The following is a 15,227-nucleotide window of genomic DNA, read 5'->3' as shown; positions in this document are numbered from 1 at the left end:
CACACACACACAGGCAGAGGGAGAAGCAGGCTCCATGCAGGGAGCCTGACGTGGGACTCGATCCTGGGATTCCAGGATCACACCCTGGGCCAAAGGCAGGTGCTTAACTGCTGAGCCACCTGGGCGTCCCAACCCAATTTTATTTTTAAAACTGGTTGCATCTGAGGTCATTAGGCATTCACCTTGGATCCATTATTTTCTTCTTTGGTTTTGTGGTACTGGTTATTTTTAGGTACAGAAAAACTTTTTAGATTTATCCACTTAAACATATGCCTACTCTTATACACAACTTTTATAACAGCAAGTGTGAAAGCATACATGCTTTTTTAAAATATAGATTTTATTTTTATTTTTTAAAAGATTTTATTTATTCATGAGAGACACAGAAGGAGAGAGAGGCAGAGACACAGGCAGAGGGAGAAGCAGGCTCCATGCAGGGAGCCCGACGTGGGATTTGATCCCGGGTCTCCAGGATCAGGCCCTGGGCCGAAGGCGGCGCTAAACCGCTGAGCCACCTGGGCTGCCCTGAGCCTCCCGGGCTGCCCAGATTTTATTTTTAAGTAACCTCTATACCCAACGTGGGTCTCGAACTCACAACCCCAAGATCAAGAGTCCCATGCTTTTCTGACTGAGCCAGCCAGACGCCCAAGAAAGTGCATATGCTTTAACCTTAAGTGCAGTGCTTTTTACTTATATTTTTGAGTTTTCTTCCCTCCAGTTCCTTCCGGTATCTTCCCTATATATCCCAGCTCTAGGATCTATCCTAGATATATACTCACATTAGGTCTTGCTGTGTTTTCCCCTACACCCACTATTCTACACTGACATATATGTGCATGCAAATGTATACATACACAGGGCTATTTTTTCACCATTTTACCAAAATGGAATCATACGATAAATACATTCATGCATCTTTTTTGACCAACAATTCCTCATGGAACTCTTTCCCAATCTGCTCGTATGGCTCTTTATTCTTTGACTTAATTTTTAAAATTTGTAATTGAAATAGAGTTGACATATAATATTATCTTAGTTTCAGGCGTACAACATAGTGTTCCTACAGTTATGTACGTTACGGTACGCTCACCACAGTAAGCGTCCTCACCGCCTGTCACCACAGAGTTTTTCCAGTGTTATTGTTGACTCTATTCCCGATGCTGTGCTTTTCATCCCTATGACTTGTTTATTTTATAACTGGAAGATTGTATATCTTAGTCCCCTTCACCTATCTCCCCATCCTCCTCCTCTTTAGCAACCACTAGTTTGTTCTTATGAGTCTCTTTCTCTTGGCTGTGGTGATAATGGTGGTAACGGCGGTCTACTGTGCTATGGGTTGACCCATACAGGCACTCCCTCTGTACCTGGTGCCTGGCCACTGCACGCTGGTCTGTGATAAACATCCGTATGCACATGTCCTTCCATACAGGCACTTATTTTGATGCGGTAGGTTTCCAGGGATGGTCACAAGGTATATGCATGTTTAATTTTAAAACACATCGCCAGGCTGCAATTCAGAAACACAATCGTCCTTTCCATCAGGAGCATCTGAGAGCACCAGTTTCTCCATGACCCCACTAAGTGGATGGTTCATGTTAAGTTTTGTCCTACCCTTAGTCACTACTCTATATTGCCTCATGAGAGAATGTATATATGTCACTTTAAAAGGCTCTCCTTCTGTTTTTTTTTTTGTCATTATAAATTGTATATCTGAGATTTGTTTTCAAAAACATTTCTGGAGGGATGCAAAAGCCAGTAGCTTAGAAATGCATGTTTATCACTGAATCAATATAAACCCACTTGGAGCAGGTCTGTTATAAACCCAGCTATGAAACCGAAGAACCTGTCTTTTCCAGGACACCACTTCTAATTATAGTGTATCCTCTTTTTCTCAGTGTCTCTGTCTGCCTGTCTGTCTCTCTTTCTCCCACTCTCTCTCTCCCTCTCTCCCTCCCTCTCTCTCTCTCTCTCTCTCTCACACACACACACATGCTTGTCTCTGTTTTCATTACATTCAGTGACAAATCCAAAGTTCGAGGTGTGTCTGTCCAGTACCAGACAAACAATGTAGTTCAGGTATCATAAAGCACTTATTGTTTACAAGCTTGATAGTTCTGGCTGCCTATAATCAGCCATATTGGCTGGTGAAATTATGCTGCATAAATTTTATTATCAAGTCATTCAAGTCAAGGTCACCTTTTATCCTTTTTTTTTTTTTTAACCACCTTTCCAGGTCAAATTCCATTATAAAACCCGAAGACTGTTTAAATTCATTTTATTTGGGTGCTTTGCTGCATCAATATTTCTTAAAATGTGTTTGTCATTGGCTGGGTCCTGGACATGTTTTGTTTATAATATCTTGAGTGTTTTGTTACTCATGGTAAGGGGATTTGACATGGATGTCTGGGTTATGTTTGGCTTTTGGCATAAGCTTTGTGATTTTGATGATCTAATGTTGACATCGTTGTATCATTACCAAAGCAGTGGGATAGAAATAGAGGCATACAGCGCTACTATCACATCCCTGCTACCAGGGAAATATGTATTTCCCAAGGAAATCGAGTTAAGGTGATCAGAAACATTTCTCATGAATCAGACTAGGTTTTATATGAATTCTTTCCCATAAATTGTATGAGAATTGTTTTTACCATCTCTGTCTTTCCTTTGGTTAAGACATATTTCTGTGGAGTTGGGCTAATCCTGCAGAAAACAGATGTTTCATGCAGTGATGATTTGGAAGGGAGCTGATATCAGGAACCAAGCCTGGACAGTGCATCACTTACAAAGAATCCAATTTGTCAAGTCTCTGACAGTACCAGATTCCTTTAACATCGGCCACACGTATTTCATGTTAGCTCTTGGCTAAAATGGGAATAAGTAGTTGTTTTTGGTTTGGGTTGTTTTTTTGTTTTTGTTTTTTTTTTTTGTTTTTTTTTTTGTTGTTGTTGTTGTTGTTGCCGAGACTTTGACCATCTCTTACAAGCAGTTTGATCTTCCTTGCTGAAAACTGACATGCAGATAATACTGTTATCATTCACTGAGAAGACCTAAATCTGTATTTCTAGGGTAGGATCGATCTGTCCCCAGAAACCTGGGCCTTCTGGTCCTCATGTCCCCTTTATCTTCGGACTCCATTGAAGTTTGGCTCTGAACAGCCACTCTCTCGCTCCCAGTCTTCCTTCACAGTGACTCTGCCACTAGGTATTTAAAGCATGATCTGGGGACAGCCTGGGTGGCTCATCAGTTTAGCGCCACCTTCAGCCCAGGGCGTGATCCTGAAGACCCGGGATCGAGTCCCATGTCAGGCTCCCTGCATGGAGCCTGCTTCTCCCTCTGCCTGTGTCTCTGTCTCTCTCTCTGTTTCTCATGAATAAATAAAATCTTTAAAAAATAAATAAATCATGATCTGGAATGTTAAAAGTGGAGGGTGGTTATGGTATGGAAACACTTAATTTTGTGTTCTTTTGCTTCCCCAACATTTAATTTTCTTTGCTGTATGTACATCAATCCAAAAGATGTCTTTAGAGGACCTATAGCCTACCCTTCTGTGGTAAGCAGAATAGTGGTGCCACAAAGATGTCCACAGCCTTAATCCTTGGGACCCGGGAATATGTTACTTTCCATGGTAAAGGGGATGTTGCAGATGTGATTAGGTTAAGGATCTTGAGATGGGGAGAGTGGCCTGGATAGTCCAGGTGGCCCCAGTATAATCAAAGGATCTGTGTAAATGGAGGAGGCGGCGAGAGCAGAGTGAAAGACCAATAGAAGCGCAGGTCCAGGTGATGTAGTTGCTAGTTTTGAAAATGGGAGGGGGCCTCATGCCAAGGAATGGAGGCAATCTCTAGACGTTAGAAAAGGCAAGGAAATGCATTCTCCCCTAGAGCCTCTAGAAGGAAGACTGCCCTGCTGATACCTTAATTGTAGACCCTCAAGACCCATTTTTGGACTTTAGACCTCCACAACTATGAGATAACGGTTTGTGTTGCTTTAAGCCACCAAGTTTGTGGTGATTTGTTACAGCAGCAATAGGAAACTTTAAGAGAATTCATTCTCTTAAATATTGTCAATGTATTTTTGCTTCTGTGGGAGGAAAAAAAACCAGGAAGGAGCCCTGTCAATTACATCCCAGTAAAACTGGGGAGGAAATAGGAATGAATGCTTCAAAACACTTTTCTAAAAAGTAGATCTTAGGGGCTCCTGGGTGGTATAGTCAGTTAAGCGTCTGGCTCTTGGATTCAGCTCAGGTCGTGATCTCAGGGCTCCGTGCTCAGCGTGGAGTCTGCTTGGGATTCTCTCTCCCCTCTCCCTCTTCCCCTCCCCTCCCCCCTGCTCTCACTCTCAAATAAATCTTTTTTAAAAATTAGATTTTAATGCTGTGTATACAGTAACTACTCAGTAAATCCCATTGGGTTATGTTTAAATAAATCTTATTGTATTACTTATCTATGTTCCTGTATAACAAATTACTCCCAAGTGTAGTGGCTTATAAGATAACATTTGTTATCTCATGGTTTAACTGTGGTCTCTGACTCAGGGACTCTTACAAGGCTGTGATTCAGGTGTCAGCGGAGTCCCAGCAATCCCAGAGCTTGACTGCGAAGGATACGCTTCCAAGCCCACACCCGTGTGGTTGGTGACAGCACTCAGTTTCTGAGACGTGTTGGCTGCAGTCCACCTTTACTTCCTTGTCACATGGGCCTCTCCATAGGACAGCTCACAACACGGCCTCTGGCTTTATCAAAAGCTTACAAGTGAGAGAGGAAAAGAAAGAGTGAGCAAATGGAAGCCAGAGTCTTTATGTAACCCAGTATCAGAAGTGACAGCCCATTAGTTTCGCTGATTCTGCTGGTTAGAGCCAGGCCAATAGGTGCAGCCTGCGCTCAGAGAAGAGAAGGTTGCACAGGGCATGAATGCCAGGAGGCACTGGGTGTCTTCGAGTCAGCTTGCCAAGCTTATGATCTTGAGTCAAAGTGCAGTACGTTTTCCATATGATCAGTGACTCAAAAATGTAGTGTTTTTTTTTTTTTTTTTGAAAAATGGAAGGGAAGCCATGGTGAATTCTCCTCAGAGTCCCTGCCTAAATGTCTCTTCACAGTCATTAGCTACTTTTGAAGGGAGAATGCCCCAAACATGAGTGATTCATGTGGAATCTTAGATTTTCAGGGGTTTTCATAGAACAAAGGCTGATTTTGTTCACTACGCAGAAAACATGATTTAATTCATGGCTATTTTTTGCCAAGCTCTCTACTTACCAGTAGAACATTAAGTCAATCACCGAGCCCCTCGTCCTTAGGATATACTCACCACAGTGATGGATGTTAGTAAGTCTTGAGAGCAGTGATGACCATGAACCAGAGCCTGAACATAAAATTAACCAGGGAGAAGCTTCATATTTTCCTTTGGCTGGGTTGTCAATCTTTTTCATACTGATTTGTAGGAGCTCTTTCTATATTGTGGGTGCTTGTCATTGTCAGTTGTTTGTGGTGCAAATATCTCCTCCCCTTGGCCTTCTGTTTCACTCTTCTGTGTACTATTATATTTTTCTATCCATTAATAAATAAAAATTCCTAAATGTATCGATCTGTACCTTAAAGGCTAGTGAGTGCTTTCTGTGGCTTCTTTATTAATAAACCCTCTCAGCTCAAGATCATGAAAATGTTCTATTATAGATGCTTTGTTGTTTTGCCTTCTATATTGATATATCTACCCCTGCAGTCGAGTTTCCTATGTAGTGAGGTGCAATTGCATTGTTTACAAATGTGGTTTTCGAAAAGAGAAAATAAAATAGCACAAATCCATCATAGGGAATATCATGAACATTTTGGGGGGCTCGGACTTCACTGAATCATCCTGTAGTAATAACAATAATTATAGCTAACAATATTAAGTGCTTATCGTTTGCCAGAAATTGCTCTAAGTACTTCCCTTATATTAACCCCTACAGTGAGGTAAGGACTGATTATTCTATTTTTCAGATGAGGAAGCTGAGGGACAAAGAAGTTACTTACTTGACCTCAACTTACTCAAGGTCAACGAGCGAGGGAGTGTTGGGATGAGAGTCTAACTTACACGGTTGCACTTGCGCTGTGACTCTTAACTACTAAGGTCCAGATGAATGAGGGGGCCTTCGCTCACCAGCACCTCCATCAGTAGTACCTCAGGCATATTGGTAAATCAATCCAAGACTCTGCAGATAGGTTAAGGAAAAAACCAAGTTTTGAAAATTTTCAAATGCATCTCCCCAGTTTGAAAATTGTATTGTTTTTCCAATATATCGTTTTTAGAAGAGAACAAATTAAATTCATAGTTAATGTAAAGTAATAAATCATTCGAAGAATTTAAACACATTTCAACTTTGACAGGTTTTTTTTTCTTTTTTCATAGTTTCAGGTCCTCCTTAAAAATCTTTTTTCTCTTGGGGGTGCCTGGATGGCTTAGTAGGTTAAGCACCAGACTCTCGGTTTCGGCTCAGGTTATGATCTCCGGGTCCTGAGATCAAGCTCCATGCTGGGTGTGGAGCCTAAGATTCTTTCTCCCTTTCCCTCTGCCCCCCCCAATAAAAGTTTTTTTAAAAATATTTTCCCTCTTAAAACAGGTGCCAAAATATGCCCTTTGATCATCTTAGGGCATTCTCTGCTTCTTTCAGGTTTCTATTGCTTTCTGAACCTTTATTTAATCCTTAAAGTTCTATATATTTGGGTTCCCACTTGTCTTGCCATTAATCTAAGTTCATAGGCCTAAAGTGATTTCTATTTTGCAGCCCTCAGTATAATTTTATGATTATAACTACATATTTGAAATGTTTTCTGAATTTTTCTGAGCAATTAAAAACCAATTGTGAGCACTGTATATTTGAAGATGAGAAGAGTGTGTCCAAATAAAGCTAAGAAATAATAGTAACATGTATTTTTTAAAAAGATTTATTTATTTATTCATGAGAGACACAGACCGAGAGAGAGAGAGAGAGAGAGAGAGAGACAGAGAGACAGAGACAGAGACAGAGGCAGAGACATAGGCAGAGGGAAAAACAGGCTCCCTGCAGGGAGCCCGATGCGGGACTCAATCCCAGATCCTGGGATCACGTCCTGAGTTGAAGGCAGGCACCCAACCGCTGAGCCACCCAGGCATCCCGTAACATGTATTATTTTAGTTAAAAATGGTCACATTAATATATCTCAGTGGTAGGAAAACTTCACTGTAGGCTTAGTCTATAAAGACCAGAAAGCTTCCAGGGGATTCTTTCTCGCTCTCTCTCTTCCTCCCTCCCTCCCTCCCCCTATCTATTTATTTTACAGAGAGAGAGAGCGAGAGCAAGCATAAGCAGGGGAAGTGGCAGGCAGAGGGAGAGGGAGAAGCTGACTCCCCATTGAGCAGGGAGCCAACAGGACCCTAGGACTGTAGGATCGTGACCTGAGCCTGAGGTGGGTCTGCCTCCCATCCCAGGTCTGCAGGCGTGAAATCCATGGTGAGGGAGCCGCCTGCCCAAGATGAACTTAGGGGCATGGAAGGTAGGGGAAGTGTCGTGAGTGATGTGGTTTGAAGTGGTGGGGTTCGGAGCCGAGGGCCAAGAAAGAATTCTTGAGGTCCCTTCAGTGCAAAAAGGTGGTTTTACTAAAGCACGGGGACAGGACCCGCGGGCAGAAAGAGCTATGCTGGGGTCATGAGGAGCGGCTCATTATATACTCTCAAGTTGGGAGGGGCTCAGGGACAGTGTGAGTATCTCAGGAATTTTGGAAGCAAGGTTTCCAGAACCATGAGTGGGCTGGCTATTATTAGGGAAAGGTCATTTAATACTGTCTAGTAAAAACTCAGTCCTGAGACCCTTCAGATATGCATCAGTGGGCCATATGCGTGGGGCATGATTGCCAACATATATCTTGGAGAGTAGAGAAAAGGGAAGTTTCCAAAGGAATGTTTATGTTAAAATAGACTTCCAGGATCCCAGTGGTGGTCGGGCTAAGATTGCCTCTTACCCCTTAGCAAGGTCTTAACATATGGGCAGCTGAGTCCCTAGAGGAAGGTCACTCTGCCTGTTTCAGGGACTTGTCAGTGGGCTGTAGGCAGTAAGGACATTTTTTTTCTTGTGCTTTTGTTCCCACATCACATGTATAGGGAATAGCTGGAAAGTTCATTGAAATAATGAACTCTCCGGCTAAGGCAGCAGGAGAATAAGCTGGGTTAAAGCAAGGAATGTCGCCAAGAAAAGCTCCCACTAGGGACATTGGCAAGAATTGGCAACCTCCCTGGATATGAGAGCAGAAGCCACAGAAAAGGATTTGCATAGTTCATAGCTTTACATTTTTTATGTTTGACTAAAGGAGGTCCGGCTTCCATGTGTTGCTGATTAAACTGTCTTCCAGGGCCAGAGGTGAAGTGAGACCTCCAGCCCAACTTACTTGCTCTGTCGTGGCCCAAGGGAGGGGAAGAGCTTCCCAGCTGCACAGAGCCAGTAGCTTGGAGACCGTGTTTGTGGAAGAAAGGAAACTGTAGGGCCTGTGACCTCTGACAACAGTAAAAATGTGGGGATGGTATCAATTCCTGGTGCAGGACTTAAAATTGGGCAGAGTGGGGAGGCAGGAGAAAAGGATGAGGAGACCAGAGAGCTCTTTGCTGATGTAATCCTGCTCTTCACAGACGAGGAATAATTGCAATAAAAAGTGGTGGTTCTTAAACATATAGGAAGCCTTCACACAATCCAGCTCTTGTTTCACTGTAAATTAAACGAGGTTTTTAGCTGGGGCACAAGGGTGTAAGAGCACCAGGTTTGGCCGCTCACCCCTGACAAAATCCAAAGGCAGAGAAAGAAGTAGTGGTGAAACAAGAAAGGAATTTATTTTAGTGAGAACAACTGCAGGAATACAGCAAACCAGCATCTCGTCTCCAAAGTGCTGAAAATACGTCCAGGTTTGCAGAAGGACTTGGCCATTCCTTTGAGCAAATGTTTGACCCTTCTGGATCATGTATAAAGATGAAACAGAAAACAAGCCAGGGAAATTGTGTGTGGACTAGTTTTCTTTTTGGAGGGCGAGTAGAAATGAAGCAAAGAGGGTGGAGGAGAAATGCGATTAGAACAATCCGAGTAATCCCAGTTAAAAACCCAGTTGAGCAATTGAGAGCTCTGAGGTTTTTTCCAAACTCAGAAGCCATTAATTTTTTAGTACCTTTCAAGCACGAAGAAGGGATTGGTTACGTAAATTATGACGTGTCCTTACAATGGAATGCTTTGCAATCTTTCCCGAGGATGAGTTACTTCTCTGTTTTGACATGGAAAGGTATTCGGAATAGAACATTGAGTTTGTTCTAGCTTTTAAGCAAATGATACATAGCGCCGAAAACAAAAAAGAAACTGAAAGCATAAATATCAAATTGCTAGCAATATTTATGTCAGGCCGAGAAGGGAGATCACGGAAAGATTTTCAGTTTAGAGATTACACCCTTCCAAGTCTTAGAATATGTTTTAAATTGATGTGTGTGCATTTTTTAATAATCCGAACAACACGGCGAAGACATTAGCACTTTGAAAAATCAATGTGAACAATGTCCCATGGTGAATGTTTTCAAGGAGCAGCGAGGTAAGGGGTTTTGTCGCAGAGTTTCGTTGCACATCGGGCTACATAGGACTGGGGCGGCTGAGCGTCCATCCAAAAGGAGAGAGAGCAGCGCTTTCATAGAGCCGGACCCCCCGGATAAGACACTGGAACTGGGCTGTGGGTTGTTGGCCTGTGCTTGCAGCATCCCGACCCTCCTCCCCCAGATTGCACAACTGGTCCACCCCAGCTGGGCCTTCTTCATGCGGGTGTCTCCGCCCACAGCGCAGGCACGGGAGTGCGTGATGTTCACTGATGGTAGACAGAGAAGGGAGAACAAGTGTGAGTGAGCTGTCAGCCAGTGGAATTACTTCCAGAGGCCTTAAACTGAGTCTGGTAAAAATCCCAGAGAGGAAAGCTTGGAAGGTGGGAGGGTGAACCTCTTCTGGTATCTGCCCAAGGGTCTTGGTTTGCTTCGCCATCCTTTGGATTTTCTCAACCAGACTCGGTTGATGTCGAGTGATATCAGTCATACCTTCTCTCTTGGGTGTTTCACCCCACCTGTCTTCGCACCTGCATCCCTAGAGTGTATTTGGTCCTCCGTGATCCTTCCACGCCTGCCTTTGTTTTGTTCACTGTGTCACCACGTCAACTCTCAACAGGGACTCCAGTCTGGGCCCTGCCCTTCCACCTTGAGCTCCACTATGCATTCCATCCCGCATCCTCTCCTTTTCCACTGAAGGCACACAGGTGATGTCCTGATTCTGTTTTGAGTTTGCCATTTCTGCACTCAGGTCTTCCAGTGGCACCGCAGCATCCCTTCTGGGCCGTGGGTACAAACACCCATGGAAATCCAGTGCTGCCTGGCATTGGGAGGGCAAGTGGCAGGTTGTCTGTGGTTCTGAGCTCTTGGCCCCCCATGTCACAGTAGGAGTCTGGTGAATGCTATGTACCCTCTTCACAGAAAAGTATACACACTTGAAAAACTGTGTACACAGCTCTAGGAAGAGCACAGACCATCCAAACCCCACTTGTACCCCAAAGATTATGCATCCCCAAATCCCTGGTACTGATGCTCTGTTTTAGGATAGATGAAGAGGAGTGAGTTCACTAGAGACTAAAATACAACTAAGTAAAGAAAAAGCGTGTTTCTAGCATTTTCTTCACACTTAAAACTACCTGGAGGCACAATGAACTGAAGATAAGCCAGATTGGGGTGTTGCAGTTATCAGCACGATGTTAAAATGGGAGGGAACAGTTTGTTAAGACAGCTGTTGGCATATAGCTGTATAGCCAGGTGACTGGTATACCTCCTACGTGGGTGGCTCTAAAACATACTGGGCCAAATCACTTAAGTTTAGGGGTACGTGTATATGTGTGTCCATGCATGTGCACATGTGGGAGTGGGAGTGTGTGTATTAAACAGCTCATAGGGGACGCCCGGGTGGCTCAGCGGTTTAGCACCTGCCTTCGACCCAGGGTGTGATCCTGGAGTCCCCGGGGCCGAGTCCCACATCGGGCTCCCTACAGGGAGCCTGCTTCTCCCTTTGCCTGTGTCTCTGCCTCTCCCTCTCTCTCTCTCTCTCTCTGTGTGTGTCTCTAATGAATAAATAAATAAAATCTTAAAAAAATAAACAGCTCACATAAGTTAAATTTTTAAAATATATATCTAAGAGAAAATAAAGGATTTCATTTCAATTTATCTGTCATATCTGTTAGATATATTTATTTTTTTTTTAATTTTTTTTTATTATTTATGATAGTCACAGAGGGAGAAAGAGAGAGAGGCAGAGACATAGGCAGAGGGAGAAGCAGGCTCCATGCACCGGAAGCCCGATGTGGGATTCGATCCCAGGTCTCCAGGATCGCGCCCTGGGCCAAAGGCAGGCGCCAAACCGCTGCGCCACCCAGGGATCCCCTGTTAGATATATTTATATCTCATAGATCTTTGTTAAACATATCATTATTATAGCTTTGTTCCTTTGGGCATTATGGACACTAACCTTTTAATGTTGCTGGTCCTTTTTCAGGATGGACAAGCTTCATTTATACCATATCTGGAAATGTGTATATTGGTAAGTGATGACTCTGTTGCTTTGAGTTCAGTTGTGCTGTAGTTGAAACTAGTGAGGGGAGGGAAAGCAAGATGAAACCTTTCATGTAATCAAATAGTAGCCACCTTTCGGCCAGCACCAGCCCTCTCTACATCCTAGTACATCCTGGTATGCCCAGGACTGAGCACCTCTCAGCTTCCAGCATGTTCGGTGAGGGAGGAGGATGTGGACACCAGGCACGATGGCTGCCATTTTCTTGTGGCCTGTGTGCGGATGTAAGGTCCAGCCATGATCCCTTGGGTTGACACCTTGTTAAGAGGTTGGTGACCTCCATGCCAATGAAGGGATGGAGCTCTAGTGGGCTAAGGGGAGCAAGACTCTCTCTTCTGGGAGGTAGAAGGAGGTGAGTTTGCAGTCCCAGGTGCCGCTGAGAAATCTCAAAGTTGGTTTTCTCTTATTTTAAGGGTCATTGATGTGTCTCTTGTTGTCTAGTCTAGGAGGGATATTCGAGACACAACCAACAGTCATTTTTCTAAAGATTTTATTTATTCATGAGAGACACACAGAGAGAGGCAGAGGGAGAAGCAGGCTCCCCACAGGGAGCCTGATGCGGGACTTGATCCCAGGACCCTGGGATCATGCCCTGAGCCGAAGGCAGACGCTCAACACCGAGCCACCCAGGTGCCCCAATGGTCATTTTATAGATAAGGAAAGTCAAGTCTAAAGAAAGTTATTGAACTTGCCAGGATTATGCCTTGGTCGGCTGGGGCCCCAAACCAAGGACTCCTCAAACCGTTTCCCGTGCCATACTCCATAATCTCTGTGCAGTGACAACACAGCAGCCACACTGTCTGACTTGTCTTTTCCAGTCTAAGCCTTTTAGCCAGCCCCGCCGCAGAGGAGCCGCCAGTGGTGGCAGAGTGGAGCCTGCAGGTCAGGCTGGTTCCTGCTGCATCTCCTCCCACCCTCCCCGTCCTCCTGGAAGTGGCACTCGTGTCGGGCAAGTGTCTCCTGACAGAAAACTGCTGTCACAGATGCTGTAGGCACCCTGCCCACACCCCTGCGGCCTTAGCTCTGTGGCAAGAACTATCTTCCTGGGGCCTGAACACGGCCACCTCCTGGGTAACACGGCCCGACAGCTGGCTTATTGGTAACATCTGCTTGGGACTCGAAGGTGACACCCAGAGCCACTTAAACCATTCTTTATAATCTCCAAAAAGAGTTCAACTGCCTCAATTTACTCTTTAGGAAAATAATGCTAATACAAACCCATGTATTTTGATTTTATGCAGTAAAAGTGGCCTCAGTTCCTCTTTCACTGAATAGCATTTCAGTTACAGGTCAGAAGCAAAATTCATTTATTTTAGCATTTGAAAACTGGAAAAAAATTAGTAGTAGTATCACAGGTATCACAATTAAACTCCATGAATCGTCTGAAAGAGATGAAGCATCATTTGCTTTCTGATCTCTTGAAAATCTTGAGTATCACCAAGTACTTTATACAAATGGAGAGTGAAAACTATTTTTATGGTGGTGGCACCATTGCCTTATGATTTCAAGAGAAACAAAATAATCTGCACAGATGGAAAGTAGTAGAGAAAGCACTTGGAATTCTAAGGTGGGAAGGATACCAGAAATGTTTGTGTGGAATGAGAAAAGGCAGGGGCAGCAAACTTGTTATAAAGGGCCAGATGATAACTATTTTCATCTCTGTGGACCATACAGTTTTAGTTGCAACAATTCCTTCCTGCCCTTGTGCACAAAAGCAGCCACAGTGATACATAAACAGCTGGGGTGGCTGTTCTAATAAAACTTTATGGGGACGCCTGGGTGGCTCAGCGGTTGAGCATCTGCCTTTGGCTCAGGTCATGATCCCCGGGGTCCTGGGCTCGAGTCCCACGTCAGGCTCCTTGTGGGGAGCCTGCTTCTCCCTCTGCCTCTCTCTCTGCATCTCTCATGAATAATAATAAAAAAAACCCCAAAACAGAAAGACTTTATGGCCACTGAAACGTGAGTTGCATATATTTTTCATGTGCCATGAAATGCTATTCTTTTGATATTTTTCAACCATTTAAAAACGAACAAACCTTTCTTGGCTTCTGGACACTGCAAAAGCTCATACTTGATTTGGGTTTGAGTGGCCTTGTGGAGGATGAAGGGGAGACAAAAGGACAAATAATCTTCAAGAACCTGTTTTCTTAATTGAAGTCGAGTTGACGCACAAGGTTACATTAGGGTCCGGTGGACATCATAGGGATTCGATGAGTCTCCAGGTGACACTGTGCACCCCACACCTGGAGCTCGCATCTGTCGCCAGACAGCACTGTTACAGTGCCACGTCTTTCATCCCTGTGACTTATTCAGTCTCTAACTGGAAGCCTGGACCTCCCCCACCCCTTCACTCATTTTGCCCATCCCTCTGAGGCCCCCCTGCTCTGGCATTCAAAACCTTTACATTTTTTTAAAGGTTTAATGTATTTATTTGACAGAGAGAGAGAGAGAGAGAGAGCAGGGGTAGAGGAACAAGCAGACTCCTCGCTGAGCAGGGAGCCCGCCGTGGGGCTCGAACCCAGGACCCCAGGATCATGACCTGAGCCAAAGGCAGATGCTCAACTGACTAAGCCACCCAGGCGCCCCTCAAAACCCATTTTAATCAGTAGTTACAGCCCTGTTTCTTAACAGACCTTTAGTCCAAGATTTTAGCAAGTGAAAAGCTTGTTATTGGAGGGGTAGGAATGACCTATACATCCCCTGGTTTTTCTTGACAAGGCGGGGGTTTCCTGAGTCATTTCTATTCACTGGCCTGGTCACCTCTCATGACCGTGGGCCGCAAGTGCAAAACATCTGGCAGGAAATGGGGTCACAGTCTGTAGCCTTGGAGCGAAGAACTTGCATCTGCCCGGGGTGAACTGGACCTTTGAGAGATTCCAGCTCGTGTAACTGGCCTCTTGGGACTCCGCTTTAGCCAATGAGTGACTGGCCAAATGATCTCATTTGAATTTTATCTCCTTCCCTTCCTCCTGCCCCCCTCCCCAGTGGAGATGTTAATGAGAAAAACAAAAGGGCAAAAACAAGTCACCAGAGGAAAAAAGACAAAGCACAGATAGCTATTAAATATGTCCTGACATATACAATCTATATAAGAATCCAGAAAACGCTTTCTGACTTTACTGCCTCAATTTTATCTTGCTTTTAAAACCAGGATGGCACCAGCAAACCACAGATGGCAGGAACCGATAAGCAAGTAATTGTTTTTCCCAAAATGTCATGCACCTCCTTTCTGTTGGAATAGATGTTATAAATGTGCATTGAGCTGGAATGAATAGGCTGCCATTTGGGTTGAGAAAGTAATCTGGGGAGATTCCATAAAATGGAGATTTAGGAGGACTCAAAAAATATTAATTGATACAGGGAGTTCTTAAAAGACGGACATTGTTAAGTTTTGAGTAAGGGGACAGGTGGAAATTTCAACATTACAGATTACCGGAGTGAGATCTTTGACAATAATCTTTTACTGGGGCTTCAAGTCCTTTGACCCACTCTCAGCTGAGATCTGTGCAGTATATGATTAAAAAAAAAAAAATCAGGGGCAGCCCGAGTGGCTCAGCGGTTTAGCACCTGCCTTCAGCCCAGGGCCTGATCCTGG

The 15,227-nt window shown here is 44.2% G+C and overlaps 1 protein-coding gene across 2 annotated transcripts in view; it reads left to right on the top strand.

Moving 5' to 3' along the window:
* Positions 1-15,227, top strand: part of PIR (pirin) — a 105,566-nt gene that overhangs the window by 75,811 nt on the left and 14,528 nt on the right. For both annotated transcript variants that reach the window (XM_038586874.1, XM_038586872.1), the window contains exon 7: positions 11,558-11,602. In XM_038586874.1, coding sequence (XP_038442802.1) covers positions 11,558-11,602 — 45 coding nt within the window. The remainder of the gene's footprint in view (positions 1-11,557; positions 11,603-15,227) is intronic.

This window comes from Canis lupus, chromosome X (genome assembly GCF_011100685.1).
Source record: "Canis lupus familiaris isolate Mischka breed German Shepherd chromosome X, alternate assembly UU_Cfam_GSD_1.0, whole genome shotgun sequence".
Classification (NCBI taxonomy): Eukaryota; Metazoa; Chordata; class Mammalia; order Carnivora; family Canidae; genus Canis; species Canis lupus.
This window is presented reverse-complemented; position numbering and strand designations above follow the sequence as displayed.